The 22691-nt window shown below is 48.6% G+C and overlaps 1 protein-coding gene across 1 annotated transcript; it reads left to right on the forward strand.

Annotated features, from left to right (window-relative positions):
- The first annotated feature begins 12478 nt into the window (after positions 1-12478).
- Positions 12479-21331, forward strand: LOC128711810 (uncharacterized). The gene is made up of 2 exons (XM_053806700.1): positions 12479-12496; positions 19547-21331. The coding sequence occupies exons 1-2, from the start codon at positions 12479-12481 to the stop codon at positions 21329-21331; spliced, it is 1803 nt and encodes a 600-aa protein (XP_053662675.1).
- Positions 21332-22691: the final 1360 nt, after the last annotated feature.

Genomic DNA, 22691 nt, shown 5'->3' on the forward strand with positions numbered 1-22691 from the left:
GTGCAGAGGCGCGCGTGACAAACTTTAAACATGAAATGCTCCAATGAAGAGTGAAATTAATTTCTTGCGCCTCTCCACACTGTTTATTTTATCCGCTTTATATTACATTGTTTACGCCAAAAGTTAGATTTCAGCTCCCAGAAAACGGGGTAAGTCACTAGCGTAGAGTCCATTTAAAAAAAAAACACAACAAACTTGTTGCACATTGTGTTTGGCACAGCGCGATCCCGTGTGCGTGTGTGGGTTGCCCGAACAAGGGGGCGGCAGGTTGCTCGCCTTTTATGATCCAAAACCAAATGGGAAACAATAACAACTCCGCGGTACGGGCGAAAAAAAAAACCCTTCTCGAATTTTAACAAAACCGTCCACACGGCGTCACATTGTCGCGCTCGTGCTTGAACCGCTTGGGAAACTGAACGATTTGTGGCGCTCACGGGGAACAAATGTATCGTATACACACTATACTTCGCTTTTTTTTTCGTTTTGTTTCTTGGGAAGCTAAAGCTGATGCGAATGGCGCGCAATTACCAACAAAACATACACACGCGCACGTTCGCTCGTTGATGTTGTTCTTGTAATTTGTTTTCTTCTTGTGCTCCTCTTCGGTGGGGTGAGTTGCACCCTTCACATCCACCCACCCCCACCTAACAAAACGCACGTGGAAAAGGGTTCCCTGCAAACTGTACCACGCTGGAAACAGCTGCTGTTGGGTGTTCAATTCAATTCAGCTTCCTTACGGTGTAAGGGTTAGCGGTAAGGTGATAGAAGGGCCGAAAACGTTCCGCCCGTTATGTCACTCGGAGATTATCACACAGATTATAACACAGAACGAAACGAATTACGAGTGATCGTAACAGAAAATCAGTGATCGGTTTTGACTAAGAAAAAGGGTTACGTTTTTTTTAATGCATGTGTCTATGTGTTGGTAATTTTTGATTGTCGCGTTTTGTTTGTTTGAAGTGTATATCGATGACGTAAAATGTCTCAAGGTCGTGACGGAATAGGACGGAAATTGAGGGACCGAATGTGCCCTTTTGGGTGCAATATTTTTTAATTAACTTCACAAGTGTTTCACACACAACCCCACACATTCTCACCTCACAGAAAACCCACGCGAGCACACAATACCCCGATGATCAGAACAGATTGATCTTGAATGGCGGTGTGGACGAATTGCCGTGTAAGCACAACACACCTTTAACCACGCTCACTTGTCCCGTGGTCGTGTAACAACACCCGCAACAATTAAAAAAAAAACGAATGAAACTAACCACGATTGTTACCACAAAGCGACACTTTACAACATGAAATAATTAACAAAACTTTATACACAACTTTACCGAACCACAACACCAGAGAAGCAACATCATTTTCTCCTGCTTCCTCTTCATCTGTTACCGAGTGAGATTAGATCGGACGTGGGCAGTGGTCGGTAAACCTACCAAAGGTAAAGAACGCCATTTTTCGTACGATTAATTAATTTGACTGGAAATTTAAACATTTGCTCTATTTGAAGACACCCACGGTAAGTATGAGGATACAATAAATTCTCTTAAATATCTTTAAGAAGCATCTAGTTTAAATTTATTTTACTTTTCATTCAGAGGACGAAAATGTCACGAAGTGCTAACCACTGATCAGTGCCAAACGAAGAATTTTCTTTTTCGTCTAGATACTTGCTGCCTCTTTCCCGCGAACTGCATATTCAATGAGCGCTCTTTCGCTTACTTGCATACGCGAGATGTTTACCATCACAGCAGGCTGTTTCGTACTGCAAGCAAGCTGTCATGGTGTGCATTTATCATACCGTGTTCATTTCTTCACAATTGCTGGTCGACCGTTTTAGTCAGCGGTATGCAATTTGTAAATTTTATTATTTTTAGATTTTTTATTTTATTCATAAATCTAATGGCTTTTTGTATGAAATTGTGTGTTTGGCTCTTGGATTGGAATTGTGTTTTGGATTGAATTTGTTTTCTTAGTTTAAATATCTTGGTAAGGTATTTTTAAATAGAATTAGATTAACAATTGCATACTCTGTTTTGCCTTACGCCTGTGCGTATGCAGTAAGCATTCAGAAAATATAAAAAGCGCCAACTACGAGGTCGTGCACCTGGTTGCATACTATGCAGGGGTAGAAATTGAATTTTTTTTCATTGGTATTGTTATTTGAATTATTTAAAAATTTTTTAGGCTTCAAAGACTCAAAGAAGGTGTAGAAAAAATAATAAATTTATTATTGCTACAAGACTCAAAATAAATCACTTTGTCAAATTTTAGTATATAGTAAGTATTGAAAAAATGTAAAAAAAAACTTTGAAAATAAAAACTTGATCCTTGCAGATTTTGTACGCCTATATGTATGCCATCAAATACATTTTCACATGGTGGGCACTTTTTAATATTTTACCACCATGTGCAACTAAATCACCAATAAAAGAATGACTAAATACGCAAAAGTTGGCTGCATTAAGCATATTGACCACAAGAATTATAACCACGAAAATGCATAAAGGGTAGCAGAAGAAGTATGATTCCGTGCTGAGATATTGCATACCCATCAGGCGCATTTTGTACAGCAGTCTAAACAGGAGGGCGAGCTCATCGGCGGCCATTTTTCTTGAACAACCATTACCAACAAATTAATTCATTAAAAAAAAAAGATGAAAACAACAAAACGATAACTAGTTGAAATGGGAAAGTAAAACCATCTCCACCTCGTTCACAGCGGTGTGTTTGCTTTTAACCAGCCAACGACACCTTCCAGGTGGAACTAATTGGCGCGTTCGGTTGTAACGTCGCTGTCGTTATCGGCACATTTTCTTTAGCGGTTTTACATCATTAATAGGGCAAACCGTTTCGTACGGTTCCAATACCACACTGGCAACCGCAACCGGTCTGGGAAGTGCCGCGAGGCGATTTTGCTGGTGGTTCGATGGCGTCACATCCTTCTGGTGACCGCACCCGGTCTAACGCATGGTTGCACCCTTACCCACCCGTACATGTGCGCGGATGAAGCCCTACACGGCTGCAACTTCAGCTACCGTCTGCAGGAAAGGACACAAACTGCTTAGCAAGTGCGTTTTATTTCCCCTGTTTTTAAACGCACACCCGTTACCGTTTGTTTTACATATGTTTTCGCTTCTCTTTTTGATTTTGGTTATGGAATGGACTACGTTTCGCTACAGTCTGATTGTGGTACAATTACGGAAATAATCGGGTGTTTAAAGGTAACTTATGCAAAAACTCCCATTTCGACTCTCATTACTACCCCCGGTGTGAGCATAAACATATATCGGCTGTTACACTTAACGCCCAGTAGCCTACATCCTAACGCACGCGCACACACATGATCCGATTGGGGCACAACCGATGCAGAAGTGTAGTTTGGACTTATGCTTTATTGTTGCCCCCAAAAAACAAAACCGAATGCCAACATGAGGCAGGCAACACAACAATAATTTCCCTGCAATTGGTGCCGAACCCGGGCCGTAATCAATCCGTGGGCGCATTCCAATGCAGTCAAATCATTTCTCCACACCGTTGCCACGGCCCCAGTCATGCTCATGGTGGAGAAAGAAATATTATTATATCATCGCGATGTAATGCACCTCGTGAGGGTGTGAAGCCCCAATTTTGGTAGTGGTTTTGTTGTTGTTGTTGTATCCTGCTTCGGAAGATTACTTTCAATGCAGCACTTCGATTTTGACCCGGTGGTATCGGTTTTAAGGGGGTTGTACACTATGGTGGCCTGTGAGAAGATATTCAGCACTTTTTTTGTTCTAAAGATAATTATAAATGTATAGCAAGAAATAAATATATCCAACAATGTGTTGTAGACAAGATTTTTTAAAGTCAGCTGTCCACTCATTGCATCACACTTTTACTATTATGAAGATGTAATGTATTATTTGAAAATTATATTTTTTGTGTACGTGAAAAATGTCACTCAAATGTCCGTTATTCCATCGTTTTTATTGTGACAATAATTTTTCATAATATTTAATTTACTTTCACCAACCAGGCTAGGTTGATAATTTTGAATACGAAACAAGAAACTAAACTTGAAAGAGACTGCATGAAAGTGACACTAACGCGCGTAAAGAGGACTTTGCCGAGGTGTTTCATTGGAATTTGGTTTCCTTAGGACTGTGGCGGCTTGTTGCAATATCATTTATACTTCAAAGTTACAGAGTTGACCTGCTTATCTTTATTTATTCAGTGTTTTAGTCAACTTTTTGGTAGAAAACATGTAAAAAAATCAAGTACAACTTCAATAGATTTTGAGATACAAACTAACTTAGCTGCTAAATCTACAAAAATACCGCGTATCTCCATAAAACAACCACACACGATGTCAATACTGCAATTACAATACTTCAATTTGGAACTCATAAACATAAATTTTGATTTAAAATCAACATATTGTTTATGAGCAATAATGTCAGCCTAAATTAAAAAACAAGGACTCCAAAAAAAATGCGCTTTTCTTTGGAACGGAGTGTTTTGCTTAGGTAGAGTAATCATTCGAAAACCCTTTTTAATGTCAAACAAAAAAAAAGTCCGTATTTTAACATTGCACAGTGTACAACCCCCTTAAAACGCAGTGACGGTCTAAATCGGTGCAGCCTAACGAGGACAAAACGCGTTGCACGATGCACCGTGTACGGCATGCTGGTTGCGCATTGACAAATAGCATTGTTGGTGCTGGCGTCTTTAGTTCATCCTAGCAATCGTCATCCCGCCGCTCGTTATCCGTGCGCGGCGTGGCCTTCAGCGGGACAGAAAGGACGCGCGTTGGGTTTAGGGAATGCACGGCACGGGAAGAGGGGAACGGTTTTGGGGAAGGCAAACCCCGTACGTACGTGGGGGCGGAGAAAGTTCGTTCGAATTGGTTCGGTTTCGGTGGATGGACATTGTCGTACGGGCGACCGTTTTGCCGCGCACCGTCATCCGTTTGCGCAATTTAAAAGTCCGATTGCGTATTCCCGCGTGCTTGGCGTGCTTTTCTTTCCCACCTCGCCCCCTCCTGGGGCGTTCCCGCCGAACACCCCGGTCCGACAGCACGTGCTCTACATTCGGCGTTATAAGTGCGTCTGCGGCAGCAGCGGACGAACGCGGTATGCCGAACAAAATTCAAAAATCGAAAGTGCTCGAACCGGGGGGGCCGCTGCTGCTTGCTGAGGCTGCGCACGGATGTCGGTCGTTGCTATCAAACGGCCGTATCGTTGGCGGACGCGCACCGATCACGAGCAGCGAAGGATAGCGGCGGGAAGGGTCCACGAGGCGGGTTAAGCAAATTGTGCCGAGCACGGCGATGCATTGCTTGCTAAAGATGGCAATGAAACCCGCCCGTAAGGCAAATTAAATAAACACAACACACCGCTGGGCAGGTCGCCCGAAGCGGGTCCTTCTCTCGGTGTTGCCTTTTCGACACGAGCACACACATCAACATTGGGATGGATAGATGGAGATGACATAAAACCGATCCATCCAGGCGAGAAGGTGGTTTTTATTACACGATCAAAACGCGCGGATCAGTTCGGCGCATTATCAAACACTTATCTGGCGGTGAAACCAGTTCCAGAACCAGTGCAGCAGTCGAAAGTCGATCAAACAAACCCTGCGTATTCACCGATGTTGTTACCATCGGTCACGGTACGCGCGGCCTTCGCACTTGCTGCGGACCCTTTCGTGGTGTTCCCCGGGTCCGGGCCCGTCCCGAACGCCCTGGAACTCGGTTACGGTCGATGTCGAAATGTCACACCGCAAGACGGTCGCACGCATGACACGCCATCAAGATGGTGGCTTTGCTACGGGGTTTTGGTGACACCGCACTCTTTAACGTCTGATCAATGTAACACGAAGGTACGCCTCCTTCCCATCCTGCCATTTTGCCCTCACCATTCCACTTTGCCTGCTCTGTTGCTAATATTTAGGAACACTTTGACAGTTAGCTGTTTAGTGTGTTTGTTTGACAGCTGTCAAATCAGCTATAGCAACTTATATAGTGCTGCCGTAGTTCTAATTTAGTAACTAGTTTAGGAGTGATCGTGCTTGTAATCTTACAAATTAAAGAAATAAACCCAGAAACATCCTCGTGTGGCTCGTTTATTTTTTTCTTCAACCGCAAACAAAAAGAGAACCGTTTGCGCAACACCTGTGCTCGTCGCAAGGAATGCGTGTACCGCAACCGAATCATTTGCGATTAGTCCCGAAGTCGATCAGCTCGGGGGACGGGGTTTTTTCTTTGGTTTTTGGCGTGAATGTCGAACCGGGGCGTGCGTAATCGTGGCACGCAGATGATTGCGGCACTTGCTGGTGATATTGGTGAAGACTTCTCTGTTTCTTTTTACATAACATATTTTGTGCGCTGTTTGAAGGTGGTTACTTACTCTAGGATTTGGTCTGCTGCAGGAGTCCTCTAATCCATAAACCGTCGAGAATCCTGAGGTTCAGGATATTTGGTCATCAAGCTCGGTACAATTTCATTTGGACCTCCAATGCCTTCTCTGTCTAAGAAAACTTCACAAGCATGGTCGTCCAGAAATCCAGAAATCCAGAAAACCAGAAATCCTTGAGAGAATGCGGCTTTGGACTTTGCAATGCCACTTTGGACAGAGTCCTGGAACTGGAAGTACTGAAGTACTGGATTTATGGTTTGGTGTTTTGAGTGGCAAAGCTCAGAAGCGCATGTCTTTACTGGAACTATAGAGGATTTACAGCTTCTACGATAGCCGCAGGTATCTTGAGTGGAGAAGCCATCTTAACGTCAACGTTTTCTGTTGGTGTTGAGCTTTTCACGTAATATAGGTGAGGTTTTGAACGACTTCAAAGGTGTGAACTCTTAAAGTTCTTCTTGAAGTAAAGTAACAGGATGTCCAGGCTATGAGTGTTCATCTGAATCTGGGTGGAGTTGTAAAGAGATGACCCCTATAGTTACCACACTCGAGTTTCGGATGACCTTCTAAAGGGATAGTTTTACACCCATGACACCTAAGAGACCATCTCTGACCAAGAGGTGTCTAACTTCACAGAGTTCATATCTCGAAGGCTTCTGTCAGCACTGGAGCTATACATTTTCTTCATGGGTGTGAAGAACTTGGGTGACTTCAGCAATACGAAACCTGTACATCACCTCTGAATACATCGACATGTGTATTTTTTTGGGAAGTAGAATGTAATCGGAGTCTTCAGAAGTTCAGAAGAAACTTTACTGAGTTAAAGAGCAGAAAGAGGGAGTTCCAGAAAATTTTCTTGAGAGAGCCTTGACTCTTTCGCGTAAGTTTTGTCGATCATTTTGTTAGGATTTTAAATGTATTGGAAGCATCTACTTACACCCTCCATAAACAGTTGTTTTCTCTACTTTAAATCAAAACTGGCCGTTTTGGAATTTCCTCGGATATTAATGTTGTATGTTAGACGAGCTGCTGCGTGAACGGGGCGGGTTTGTAACACGGTTCGTTTGATACGTCCTCCAGCATTGCCCATTCCTTGGTGCCTGCTAGCTACCGGAACCGGTGCACCCGCTCAACCGTATCCTGTCCACCACCGTGCCGCACACAGTCGGCAACGATGCCAAAACGATATGTCAACCCGTATGTACCATCCGCGAAAGGCCCATAAATTGTGGCAGATAATGGCCGCTAGTAAAAATGGCTAGAGGAAATATGAAAACTCTCGCTTTCTCGCGCGGTGACGGTGCGGTGACGACCGTTGGTTGCCGTCCAACTGGTGGCGGTGCAAGTTGAGACGAAAGAAAAGCGCATGTGTTATGCATCGCGGACTGGAGGATACGGTAGACGCTAGTGACGGTGCCTAACGATCGAACCGTTTCAAAAACAATTGCCAAAAAAAAAAAACACACACACGCCATACACACAAAATACAAGACACTCCCACACTCCTCTTCCACCCAACCTTCCCGGTGGGCTTTGCTGGTACGACATTCAGTGCTTTCATCGCTTTCCGTTCCGGGCAGGTGGGCAATGGAAGTCGCGGGAATCAAACATTAGCGAAGACGTTAGCCGCAGTTCGTGAAATGAAGGGAAAGCACACACATCAACAGAGCGAAATTTGGAATAGATTAGCGACGCGCCCTGACAACGAAAAATCATCCAAAACCGCCTTGTGTGCGGTGTCGTTTTGGGGTGGAAAACTGCTCGGCGCTGGCGAGGAAAAATCGAAAGCTTTTCCCGCAAGCCACCGCAAAACGGAAGACACTGCCATATGTCGACTGGTGCCAATTGGTGGCCATTTCGATCGCTGCAAGCAAAGCAGCAGGCAAAGTGAAATGCTTTCGGGGCACGTGTGGTTGTTACTTCATCGATGTAGCGGTTGCGCCGTTGGGTTTGAATTTTCCGAGGAAAGTCACTTTACCATGCGAACAAACACCGGGAAGTGAACGTGTACGGATGGCTAGGCAGGCTGCGTAACAGGCTTGTTTTGCTGGAAACAAAAATACAAGAAAAATGAAACCTCATGGATACATTAAAACCACACGCAAACCAAACGTCCGCTCAAGGTTGCGCGGTTTTACGACGAAAAAAAACAAAACAAAATAAGCTGAAATGTTCGGAACCGTTCTAGAGATAAAGAACGCATCTAGAATGGGCAACTGGGCAGTAACTAAGCAATCCAAGCACAGCGATGCGTAAACGGAATGCTACTTAATGATGATTAACGAAGGCGGTCCGTGCGACCGGCGCGTGACTTGTGGAATTTTGCTAGGCTTCTTCTTTTTATTTTTATTTTATTTTAATACAATAAAAATCAATTCAAAAAAAAATTCCAGTGCATTAATTCCGCGCTTCCATTAGGTACCGTACCATCCATCATGCTATCGCGATTGATTGGAAATCAATCAAAATAAAAGAACAAAACGAGATAAAAAAAAACGCATCAAGAGCGATAAAAGTAAACAAAGATCCACCCTGGACGCCTGGTGGTATGCAATAAAAAAACAAATCACTTTGTTAAGTCCCGTGCCGGACATAATTACAACCGCATCCCTGAACCTTGCTGCACCCTACCCTCACGACTAACGTCACGCCACCGGTGTAGAAGCTCTGGCTCGAGCTCTGTTCGAGCTTGACTTTGACTAATTAATGGACGGTGTAGTCCAGCGGGCCCCCAGGCCCCGATACGGTGACGGTTCCACCGCGCATCGGTGAACGGCAGAACACACCGCACCGTGCCGAGCGGCGGCGCGCGAGATCGTTTTGGGCTGGAAGTGCTTTCGGGCAAACGAAGCAGGATGTTGCGATGTTTGGCCTCCGATAGGTGTGCGGTCGGTTTTGGTCGCGGCAGATCCGTATGCGATTGAAATGTCACTGTCGAGGTCAGGTTGGACGTGTTTCAATCGGCTTAAAGCGGCGGGAAGATAAAAATCCGTACAGTGCCAGCACGCACCGAGCACAGTGGCCGGGGCATATGGGGTCCAACGCCGATGGTGAACAAAAAGCGTTGGAGTTGGAACATTATGGTGAGGGGTTTTTGGCTGCCATTACAAGACACAACACGGGTATACAGACGGATGTTAGCTGACACATCTTGAGTTTTTGAAGATATTTTAATTTCCTCGTGAAACAATGTCCTCTAGATCAGCAGAGGTACGTTCAATTAGACGAGATTTTGAGTATTCTCACTGGTCCTCTTCGATACGTCATTCGTGTTTGCTTTTTGGACATGTCGCATGTCAGCGTAGTCTATTCTGTGCGAATAATGATGTCCGAAACTCTTCTGACGATGGTTTCGAATTCGAACCAACAGATCTCCCTTCTGACTTCTGCTAGCCAACAGTGATGCTACTCTATTTCCCATAGATCTCCTAAAACCAGAATATACACCAAGCCCCTCCCATACCTCATCTCAAGCGGTGCGGGTGGTTGTACGCGTGAGGAACCACCAACACACAGTGGGTGTTGCGAAAAGTCCCTAGTCCCTAGGATTGGACGTTGAGGTTGATCCATCACGGGAGAATCGTGGAGAACCGGTTTCCACCGTATTGCTACCAGACACCAGCAAACTTCATTCATCTGTATAAGGATCATGACATCACGAACACGCTGATCTCCTGTTGACACTGGTTTCGCAGCATCCCAGAACCACCGTATTGGTGTCGCCCATGCCGCGGAAAAAAACCCCTAAAAGTGCTCGGTTTGCAATTAGAGAGAAAAAAAAGAAAGACACTTTTTGCAGAACCCTCACACCCGCTACGTCACAGTGTGAGTGCGGGATTTCGTAGCCCCATATGGGCTGCACCGCTTCCGCGTCTGTCAGCTCCAGTTCCCTGCTGTGGTACGAAGCCAATGTTTTTCGCCCACTGAGCAGCAAGCGTCTCAGCGTTGGGGACCGGAGGTTCGAGTTCCCCTCCTCACTGCCCTGGGATCACGACATTTTGCCCGTTCAATTTCTCGCTCTCTCTCTCTCTCTCTCTTTCTCGCCGTCTCTACGCTGTATCTCATATGCCTAGCACAAAGGTGCTTTAATTTTTTTTTTTTCGTCTTCTCCACTCTCTATCTCCCTCTCCATCCGCCCCGTACGAGTGCCGAGTGGAGCTTTATTCCCCTCCTCCACGTACGGCGGTGACTCGATCGGTACGGCGGTGGTGAATGTTATAAAATACAGTGGCGCTGGTAGCGCTGGATACCATTTTGCAAAGACACGTTCCCCAGTGAAGACTAGGGCCCGAACCGAAAACACGGAGAAAGAGAGGAGAAAAATACAAACAAAAACCACCGTAAGATCGAGTACTTGCAAAAAAAAAATAACAAAAAAACGATCCCAATTTCCCTTTCCACCCGTACCGTCCGGTGTGCAGTGTAAGTGTGGTGTGAATCAGTGTGAAATGCGAGATGTGATCACAGTCGTGTATTTCGGGGTGCTGCAAAGGAATGAACTGAATCGTGAACCGTGCGTGCGAGAACTCAATCTGACAGATAACTCCGTTAAGATCACCCAGCGATGCACTCGGGATCTTCCAACAGGGAATTGCTTCCAGCAAATGGGAACTCACAAACACTCACATCCTCTGGATGACTGATCACCGGAGGTTCTGCTCGAATTAACCCAAAAAAAAAAATGCATACGAATAGGTTCGTGCGATTCTGTGTGTGTATGCGTGTGCCTGTGAGTGTGTTCGACCGATAGTTTGAATGTCGGTGCCACCATCCTGCTTCCACGATAAAATACCAACCGGCCAACGCCAGCGCGCTGGGACTCTATCTCTCTTTCCCTTGGCACACCATCAACACAATCGCACCACTTCTGAGGCGCCCGCGCGGAGGTCCAAGCCTTGGCGCGCCCGGGAAAATCGAACTGGAACGATGTGGAAGTAGAAAGTAAAAGTACCAGCACCAGAGGCTGGGCAACACGGTCGCGGAACGAGCTGATACTCATAAAACGAACGAGAAAGAGAGGGAGAGGAAAAGTAAAAACAAAAAGACATACGGCTAACCGCGCGTGCCCGGAATCAAAAACTTAACGTGCTGCTTAAGAGTCTCCTCGTTTCTAGCGCGTATTTTTTTGTTTTGTTTTGATATCGCATTTAATTCTAGTTTGGGCAAGCCTTCCGTAACCTAGCTAAATTTCACTTTTATTGGTGCGCCGGTTCGAAGCGGATCTGAAATTCACGCTGGTATCTTCCGTCACCTGGAAGGGCACTGCTTTCGGTTTTAGAAAGTAGTGCCCTTCCAGGTTATGTTTTCGTTTTCTTCCCACCGAGCGCTGTGGCCCTTGAAATCTGTTTGTTGCTTTTCTTACCATAACCCTCCATTAGCGAGTGCTTTATGAGCCTCATTTACATACCTTGAGTGATCTGCATTTCTGTCCTTGCTGGGCGCGGGAGAAAGAGAAGGGCTCGGACAAATTTGACACCTCCACCACCAGGAGTGTTACGATCATTCCAACCATTCCTTCAACCCACCGATTAATCAAATGTAACCTCTCTTTCCTGTTTTTTGTTTTCTTCCCCCCACCCCCCTCCCACCCTTCCCACCCGCAGTGTGCATTACGGTAAGCGTAATCGACGTGTGCATTGCGTGTTCGAAGGGTAAGTTCGTTTTGAGTGCGAAAACGACGCTGGGCCGTTTTCCCACATGCAGCTAGCGTAAGAACTGCGGGACAGTAGTAGAGCGGCCGTATCGAGTGTGTGCAGTTTTTGTCGTCTCTGTGTGGGTGTGCCTTTTGTGTGTGAGTGTGCGCGTTTGGCAGTGTGTACGGGTGGGTGTGCTCCCCCGAAAGCAAAGACACTCGAACCGTTGGGTATTCGCCCCCTCAACCTCCCCCCCCCCCCCCCGCTGCCCCACCCCCCCGCAAACATCTGGAGTCATTGAACTCCTGATAGTCGTCTCAACGCTGTCATCATCACCGCACCGATCAAAGTCCGGTTCTGCCGTGAAGCAGCCAGCGTGCGTGCCATCCGCATCTATCAGCCCCTAAACAGCAGCTATTGCACCGGAAGAGCGCCATCCAAACAATGCGTTTGCAAGGAACGGTAAGTAGGCGGGTGGTCTAGGGGTACGCAACGGGGGATTGTTCGCAACCTGTACGAACTACTTTCTCGCGATAAGCCGCCAGATTATGCCCAAGGACGCGAAACTAGATCTCGTATCCTTTCACCCTGCCCACGGCAGGATCAACCGTTGCGTCAGTGGCACCACTGGAAGTAAACAACAGTAACCACCTGCTGCCACAGTGGCACAGTTTCAACGGTGCCGTACTCAGCGCCCAACACACCTTCACTGGCATCTCTGGCAATACAGCCTGCCGCAGCCATTGTGCAGCCGCTATGCAGCCGGTGTGTCGCATGCGTTACAAGTGTCTCCGCCGTGTTGCGCCCAACCATGCATGCAATCGGGCACAGAATAACGCGAGCAGAAATAGAGCCACCCATACCGTCACCAGTACGCCGACCATTATGTCGCGGGTTCCAAAACAAGTAAACTAGTTTTTTGGTTGCGCGGAGTGATATCGACCACTTCGGTCGTTCGTTAATTGCCGCACTTCTTTATGTAACTTATGCTTTGATTCGGCTGATCATGCCTTGTTCGATCGAAGGCAATTGCATCATACAATTGCGTGCGGGTGACGCAAGCTTCCCCTGCAGAGGGGTTTTAGGGTGTTTGTGGGGGGTGGGGGGGGGGTTTTGTTTTTAGCCTGTTTTACTTTTACTATCCCCCGGTGGTACGATACACGATGCATTCCCGGTCGCTGTTAAAGCAAATAAAAAAGGGTTTTACATTTCACTTTTCCTACCAGAACCACTGTGATCGGTTTTGGGTTTCTTCTGGTGGAGTGGACCCTGTCCAGGCCTATGTGCCAGGTTGTCAGGGAATTGTCGTTGGTCATCGCTTCATTGTGGCTGCCTTGCGTTGGACATACCACGTGAGGCATCCTTCCGAGGCATCCAAGATGAGGGTACCATCGAGATCGGTGCACGATCGCACACCTCCAGGGCTGCTGCTGAGGTTAGAAGACGAAGAAGAACGCTCCGAAACTCTGAGCCCCGAAGGACAAACCGTACGAAGCGGAGCGTTAACCGTTCGCATTCTTTCGGCGCAGTTCGCACATTTCTTCACGCGGCTGACCTTTTGCAGATGCTCCCCTTCAGATTCGGTGACGCTGCCGTACGGTTTGGCCACGGCGACCTAATGGAAGAATGTGCCGTGAGAATCTCGCACAGTACGCGCTCACTCACATGACCCCCCGCCCGCTGTTGACGTTCCGTTCCCAAACGGACTTGTCATCTTGCGGAGATAACACGATGTGTGAGACATTGTTGTTGTTTCGTGTGCTGAACAAAGGCAAAAACCCGCCGTCGGTTCCCGATTGAATGTGGAGTTGGACAGCCACACGTACGCGGATGCAATCGGCGTTTAGATGGCGATTGCAATGTGACACGATTTGGGTCCGCAGATGAAGATGAGCAGACAACAACAACAAAAAACGAAACACCACCGAACGAACGATAGCCAAACTCCACGCGGTTGTTTGGTACGCCAAACATCTACCGTAGGCACAAAAGTGCACTAGGTTGGGGTGGAAATGGGGGGTATTGCCCGCGGTACTCCCCAACCGAAAGCTCGAACCCGTGAGAATATGTTTACATTTTGCGTCCTCCCTCCATCCCATCTTGCCGTGGAAGGAGTCTTCCCACAATAACGCAGCATAAAGCATAACATGCTGGTGGCAGGCTGCTGGAACGGAGATGGTAAGGTGCGCTCCCGGCTATGTTTAGTGGGGTTCGGCGGTGGAGTACGGGAGGTAACGCGAGGAGTTGTAATGATGTGATGAGAACGGATCATCGGCCGCAGCCACAGCAGCGAACCTACGCGAGGGCACTATTGCTTCTATTCGGTGCGGTTCGGTGGCTCTCTGTCTCTCTCTCTCTTTCTTGTTTGCTTCTTCGTTTGCAACAAGTTGATTTTTCAAACCAGCCGCTACGTCTACGCCGATGTGATCTTTGCGCGGACGGCGAAGAAGATCGGTGAGGCGAAGGCCCAGTGATGCGATGTTCCCATCATTTCCCATGCCACCCCGCCAAAGATGACAACCCGACAACGCACATGTTATTAAATCAAAGATGGACACGCGGGCATTGCTGTGTGAGTGTGTGAGCAAAAGTGAAGGTTTTTTGAAGACTGATTTGTAGTGTATTTTTTTTTGTGGTTTGGTTTTTTCTATTTGCACCGTAACCATCACCCGTGGCTTACTTGAGCAAATTGACGATTTACCGTGCAAACGGACCGTTGTCGCACTGCACGTGTGCGGGAGGGAATGTAAAACACGCGACTAAATAAATGCGAGATAATTACCGCTGCGATCCGGGCTCGTTGCGTCAAGCGGCTTTGTGTTTGGGCAGCAGCAGCCGTTAAGCAGCGTACGTGGCGCGACTGCCGATCTAGCCAATTGGACCAAAATTAAAGGTCGTCTCAAATGAGCTCGATCGATCGTACCGTTGAGCGGGGATACATATGTATTGAGCGGTAACGCTAATGGATCAACGAACCTGCGGATGGAATGCGAGCGATCTGCTTCAACCCGGTTACGGTAGCGTGAACGAGGAAGCAAATGGAAGCGCTTTAGAATGGAAAGAGAAAGGTACGGAGAGAGAGAGAGAGAGGAGCGCATTGCGTGATCGGATCGTTCCCGAAATAGACGCGTCGTTCGGTTCCCGGTGTGTGGGTGTTCGCATCCTTTCAGGTGACGCTGGTGCGCGTTACACCGCGCTCCCAGCCGGCAAAAAAAAACCATCGGGGCCTGGTGGCACGACCGGGATTAGTGACCGCATGAGCTGAATAAGCGGGCGCTCTTACGTAATCCGCTTTTCGTACGTAGGTGCTGCACATCTCCCGTGTCCTGTCATTCTTCCTATGCGCGGGGAAGAATTTTGTGTGTTTTTTCAAGCGTCTCTCGCTGTCTCTCTTTCGTTTTCTGAAAGAAAATGGCCGCATAAGCTCATAGCTCACACACCGAAACGAAGCACGAATGACGCGATGCTTTGATTTTGTGTGAAAATGTGTGCACGAGGCTGGTTTTATTGTACCACACGGCGGTGCACGGCGGTCCATGTTCTTTGTGTGGGATCGCAAAAGGCGCAAGAAAAGTATTGTAATCACGCGTGTTTCTTGTTTGTTTTTGCAACCGTTGCTCAAAAAGCTCACCTTGCGTCCCACGGAAGCTGATCTTGCTTAATTGTTTCTTTTGCTAGTGAGTTTCGCTACTTCGCCAACAATTCGCTAACCATCAACGATTACATCAACCCACCCATCATCCGGTCAAAGCAAACAAAACATAAAATGGATATGCGATTTTTTTTTGCTCCTTCCACAAATCCTTTCCTTATTGCGGTGGTGCAAAAATCACATGAACACCACACAAACACCGCACCATGTGAAAACGCATCCTGTGTGGCAACGCACAAACGATGGCTTGTGCAACGTAAATTAAACCAGTTGTTGCTGTAACGCGTTCGCATTCTCCACCGCCAAAGGCCAAACGGAAGAAGAAATCTCCAATCAACCCACTTGGGTGTTGTGGGAAATAATTGCGTTTGTTTGTCTTGTTTGCCCCCCTGGCCTTTTTTCCCTTTCGCAGCTCCCCCGGTTGTGGTTCGGTCTGGACTTGACCGTGAAGATCGCAAAGGAAAGTACTTCACACGCGTTCCACTGCTGTGGAGTGGTTTGATCGCAAGCGCTTGTTAAGAGCACTCGGGTGGCTGGGGATCGCAGCACGGGTAATAAAAGCGAGAACGATATGGTAGTGTGGAGCAGTTTCTCTCCCTCTCTCTCTCTTGGTTCGTTTCGCTTCCATCCCGCTCGGACGTAACTGAGACGGGCCGTTGCCGGGTAACGGGATCCCTCGTGATGACGAGATTGAAAGTGAATCTGAAATGGAAACAAGAAACGATTACCCGCACACCGACGTCATCCGGTGTGTGCGAGACTCGGTACACACTCGCCTGTGTTTGTATTGCTCGACGTGTACAGCCCGTGGAGGCTACAATAATGGGGAGCAAGCGATGTGACATTGCGTTACGCGTCACAGTTTGTTCGTGTACGTACGTTATAACGTCTTACTTAATCGCAGTTCGCCATGTTTCTCACCTGCTGTCATCCTCCTAGTAGCAGCGCTGTCCGCTCCTCCCGACCCGTAACGTCTTCTGCAGGGATCGATTTTCAGCTATTCGGACACATCAGGTATCGGATTTCAATCTAGGGCAGCTGGACATTCTTATATTCTCATCCGCCATCTCTCTTCTCCGAGTAGAAGTTCCAAGTTGACGCAAATGTCAAGGATGAGGGCACGTGCTCTGGCTCGCACTGTTAGGCAAAGCCCCTCGAAGACCGACTTTGAAGCTGGAGGTGGAAAGAAAAAGCAGCCGGAGAACCAGAAACAAGGTGCCTGCCAGCCCCTTTGCATCGCAGTAGAATGGCATCAAATGTAGGCCCACAAATTGATTGTTTCGGTCACAAATTACCACGGTAACCGAAGGTTTGGGCAAGATTTACTACCTCACTAGCGTTGGGCGAGAAGTCGGCAGACCGATGGGGAGAAACCCAATTTTAATTACCGTCCCAGCAGTCGCTCCGCCGAATATTATCGAACATCGGCACCGTTTGCGGACGTCCAAAACTACCAGGACGCCATCTTGATTTACACGGACGTTTGGCTGAGGATTTCTAGTCGTGCAACTCCACACACGGCACGGGAAGCGATAAATCTTCCGCACGAAAATAGTGCATTGGTTTTCGGGGTCGTCTCAAAAGGCTAAAGCATCCAATGCAATCCAATCAATCGTCCGAATCGTCCAAACTGGTGCTTTCCAACCAGCAGGACCACGATTTGCCGTTTTGCTGGGTCGATTCTTTACCTTTCCGTCGGTGAGATGTTTGCGAAACATAAACCACTTTATGGTTCCCGGTGCAGCGCTGCTTGGACCAGTGCCAAAATGGGCAAACGTCGGACGCCGCGAGTTCGATGGAAAATTCAATTAAAACTTCTTGCACCACTTCTTCCACCGTTGGGGCCGAATGCTTCCAGCGAACCCCTTTTTTTGCCGTTCGGTTGGAGAAGCTAATTTAAATGCACCCTCCTCGGGGGTGGGATGGATCATAAAAATCTTCCAAAATTGCTGCTACCGAGACACCGTGCGAGCGGCGCTCGTAAAGATGGATTGTTAATAATGTTCGCATTCCGCCCGGGGCGAAAGAATCCAAAGCTAAGCACATCTGCCAAGAAGCCTAAAGGCATCGCCGTGCCAGTTGAGCCAGACATTGCATCTTCCATGCTATTTCCATGACGCTCGGGTTGTGTATTTCGGATTTATGTTACATTTTGCGTCTTGAAAAGGGATATTGAGAAGTTGGGAGACTGGAAAGGATCTGGAATTACAGTAGCAAATTCCGGTATTTCCAATCGATAATGCCCAAGCCAATAAAGTCACCAGCGCCTGCAAATGTGTTGTACCGGAGAGCACCCGGCACAAATCGTCGGAAGTCATTGACGTTCGGAGCACACTTAATGCAGGAATCCGGAAACAATCCGCTCACTCCCGTCATCCTGCCCACGTCATGGTGGCACTAATCGGAAAGGAGTATGAGCAAAGGTGTATAAACGGCAGCCCTGGTTCACAGTGCTCCAGTGCAAAATGCGGCATTCATCTCCATTAGTTCGATCGCTCAGCTGCATAATTGCACCTCGCCTTAGAGCAGTCGCTGACAGCAACACAATTCCACCATCACCGCCAGCTGCAACGCTTGCTATTAAGTCGCAACAGCCCATTAGCACAAGCCGCACAACACTCGGGACCGATTGTACCACCTCCACTGCAGCGAACCGTTTAATTCGCTTCAGTCACCGCTTTTGTGCGAGCTACCAATTTTCCCTGCCCCTCCACGTCGGGCACGCTAAAAAGTTTCACCACCGCCTGCGCCCGTCCCCCAGCCCCTGTCACCATTCCACATGTGTTTGATTTATTAATGAAAAGCAATTTCCACGGTGGTCCGGAGACGGAGTTAAGGGTGATTGTGTTTTTCTTTTTCGCTTCCTCCACAATGGTTTGTTTGATGCAGTGTTGCTGGATGGATGTTTTCTTTGTGCCAGGTTCCCGGCGCCCGACGATAGCCCTGCAGATATTGGATGTGGTACGAGGTGATCATTGCTGTCATGAACCGCAACACTCCCTCACCATCCCAACTGCGTCGGTGGCCGGGGGACTCCTGAGATGGAATTTGCATTTTCTTTCTGCACTTGAAGATGCTACCTCGTTGCCCATCTTACCTACATTGCACCCGCGCCTTCTTTAAACACCATGCGAAACTGCATACACCTTCCTGAGAGGCGATAAATTTCCATTTTCACTTTCCCGCGCAACCACCTCCGTTGTTGACCGCGGGCCGGCCGAGGCGTGGGGTGTTGGAAGTAGGAAGTTAAATTTTAATTACGTTTAGCATTTCGTTCCTGTTTCCCTGTTGTTGAGTTTTGCTTTCTGCTGCACTTGGCACTTTCTTCCAGCCTTTTATTAACCCCCTGTTTTAGCCTCGTCGTGGGACGAGAAGGCAGCAAAACAAGAAAGAAAACATTGCCTCCCACGTGCGAATTAATAAGACCATCAACCCTTCGAGCAGCCGCTTTGGCGGTATGAGATAATAAAGATTTATTTCCCGACCGCCCTGTATACACACTTGACGTTGGGTTGCGGTCCAAGCGGACCTAATTATTCTACAACACGCGGGAATAAGTGTGTTTTTTTTCTACGCGGGGATGTTTTTGATTAGCGAAGCGTCAACCGAGTGAATGAATATTAATCGCTCTTTAAGCACCCAACGGAGAGAGTGCCAAAGTGAGCCGCGCATAGCGCTTAGTATTGGTGCGTCGGAGGTCCAGTGTTCGAATCGCAAGTAAAAAGTTTGGTCGTGCTTTATCCTGTGTGTCTTTTATCCGAGTGACACAAGAACTTTCAAGGATTTCTGATGCTTTTTAATGTTTCATTTTTAATTTTCTCCCCTTCTTATCTCTCTTTCTCCTCTCTTCTTCTGTGCAGTGGTTAACGTTGACGGTGGGTATTGTGGTGCTGGCAGCAGCAGTGGACGCACAGACGCGCCGTCAGCTGCGTGTCCGACCGCGTGTTCTCGCGGCCCCATCCAGCGCGGAGTATGTGGACAGTGCGGAAGATGCCCAACAGGACAATCGGCCCCAGGCCCAGCAGTACTATGCCCGGGCCCAGGAGCGGCTCGGCGATGTCGTGTTGGTAGCCTCCTCGGATGAAGATTACGGTGGTCAGTACGGTGCGCCGGTGGCGGCGGCTCGGCCCCGTGCCGACACGCAGCAGTACCAGCGGCCGGTGGCCAAAAGCACTACGGCGGCCCCGTTGGCGGCCCGACAGAAGGCGGCTGCCAGCGAGTCGCGTGCACCACCCGTACAGACGATCCGCAACTACAGCAAGGTGAACGATGACGGTTCGTTTACGTTCGGGTACGAGGCGGCCGATGGATCGTTCAAGGAGGAAACGCGCGGTACGGATTGTGTCGTGCGTGGCAAGTACGGCTACATCGATCCGGACGGTAACAAGCGTGAGTTCACGTACGTTTCGGGCAATCCATGCGATCCGAACAATCCGGACGGTAGCGAAGAGGAGGAAAGCGACCGTTCCGAGGGTGGTCAGGACGATTCCAACGAGAACGTGCCCCAGAACTATCCGGTCCGCCGTCCGGTTGCCATCGCTCGCCCGACTGCGTCGACCCCAGCCCGTCATCATTCGACGCCTGCCCCGACACCGGTACGTCCGACGACGACGGTGTTCCAGAACGACTACCAGGATCGTCGCCAGCAGGAATCGGCTGCTGATGCTGAGGAGGAGGTACAGATCGGTCAGCGTGGCTCCTCTACCCGCCCGGCGGCGCGGCCATTTGCCGGCTCCGTCACCACCACCCAACGTCCACGGGTGCAGATTGTAAGCACCACGCCCAACCCAACCCCAACCCTCTACCACAGCCCGGCCCCATCACCACCGCAGACGGTGCTGCCGGTGAACATCACCCCGAAGCCGGTGTACCGCGTTTCACCGCTCCCGACGCAGCCAACCCTCGCACCGACCACCTACCGACCGACCTCGCCCAGCACGCGCGGCCCATCGATCGACTTCGAGGCGGAGTTCAAGCGCTTCCAGGCCGACAACAAGCTGCCGAGCCCATCGACCCCGTCTGCGCCGAGCACCGTACCGAAGCCGACCGGATCACCGTTCGGACGCCCATCCGGTCCGCAGCTTGCCCCCGGTAACCCGATCTACCAGTCGCAGCTGATCTTCGATCCTGCCTCCGGTCAGTACGATACCGCACTGTACCAGCAGCTCCCGCAGAGCGACGGTGACTTCCAGCTGAACCACCGCATCCAACCGTTCGTCGCCGGGCCGCCGCATCACCAGCAGCAGCAACACCATGGCGCCGGTCAGCTCGTCACGCTCGAGCAGCTCCAGCAGCAGTCTCCACTGTACCGCACCCAGCCATCGCCCTCGGTGGCCGGCCGGCCGCCGGTAGGACCGCCGGCCGTACAGATCCCGCAGCAGCTCTACCAGAAGCAGCAGAACGAGCTGCAGTTCATCAACAGCCAGCAGCTGTTCGCCCAGCAGCTCGAGCTCCAGCAGAGTCAGCTCCGTGCCGATCGGCTCGAGGCGGCCAAGAAGGTGACGGGGCCACCGATGCATCGCTTCCAGCCGCAACCGCAGCCCCAGCAGCAGCAGCAGTACTACTTCATCCAGCCCCAGGGCCCGCCACAGGGCGCACCCGGACAGATCGATGCGTTCCTGCGGGGCCACAACATCGAGTACTAGGGGCTGCACAGTGCTCCGAGGCCACTCTGGAGGTTACGCTTCCAATGTTTCTCTTCTTCTCTGCTAGTGTGCGTGTGTTTTGAGTTATGTGTTATTTTTTTATGTTCTACACACATTTCGTTTCGTCACCTTTTGTAGTTCATTCGTAAAGCCATCCTAAAGGGTATACTGTTTACCTTTTGTTTCCATGATTGTGCGTTAAATTTATTTCTTTTTTTGTTTGTTTATTTATCGAATTGTTTCCATGTTGTGTTAGCATCTGATTGTTTACTCTCTTTTCCTTTCTTTACCTTCCTTCTTTATTTGTGTGATCCATTTTTTCTACTCTTTTTTGTTCTACTGTTATTTATTCCTTTTCTTTCTTCCATATTATCTTTCTGTTTCGTTTTTCATCTTAGTATCGTGCGCTTGCGCACTTGTATTTGCACTTTCGACATCGTAGTATTTTCTTTCATTCTTTTCACTATTTGCACCAACACGCACGACGGATCTGTCCTCTCGAGACACCGGCACCACTAATGTGGTTTCCATGACTTCCCCCCAATTCCCCCTTCGCTAAGAGACAAGTACTGTAAGACTATTTTTTATCTACGTTAAGGACACATTAAGCATTAGCCGATCTGCGTTGTGCCAGTCGCGGGTTGGCAGCGTCGTTTTGAATCGAGATTGTAAATCCGTACGTTTTGAAGATGTAAGCTGGAGCGCAGCAACGCAAACAGAACAGCAGACGACAAGAACAGTTAAATAGTGCTCAAAACACAAAGCAAAAGTGTGAGGGCCTGCCAGAGAGAAAGCGAAGAACGCAACCCGAAAATCACCCAAATTTTGCGTTTATCTGCGCAGTGGTACGTGTTAGGATCTTTAACATAAAACACAAAAATAAACCGAGCAATAACAAAAGCGACGAATACGGTAACGAAATAAATAAAGGAAAAAAAACGTTCGAAACAAAGCTACGTTTGGTGTTTTTATGTGTGTTTTTTCCCCCCTTTTGAGCTATTTGTTGGAAAGAAATTGGACGTCGGAGCGTGAACGGAACAAAATAACGCTGGTTGCGGGAAGGTTTAGCCGTCCACCGGCGGACCTTGGTGAACACAGCTCCGGATTTGCTCGATGATTTGCGCTGCGCGCCCAATGTAGGCGCAACAACCAATGCTCAGTAAGGCCCTCCGCATAAAAAAACTCCAATTGCGCCCTTGGTCGGTAATGGGCGTTGGCACGGGTAACGCTCCGAACCGCAAAAGGCACGCCACACAATAAACGCCGCAAAGAAAGGTGACGCGCGAGTAGGCGGTACCTTGGGTTGACCTTTGCGTTCTGTGTGTGTGGTGGTTTGCCGAAGACATCAGCGGGCCAAGAT

The sequence above is a fragment of the Anopheles marshallii genome, chromosome X, assembly GCF_943734725.1.
Source record: "Anopheles marshallii chromosome X, idAnoMarsDA_429_01, whole genome shotgun sequence".
NCBI lineage: Eukaryota > Metazoa > Arthropoda > Insecta > Diptera > Culicidae > Anopheles > Anopheles marshallii.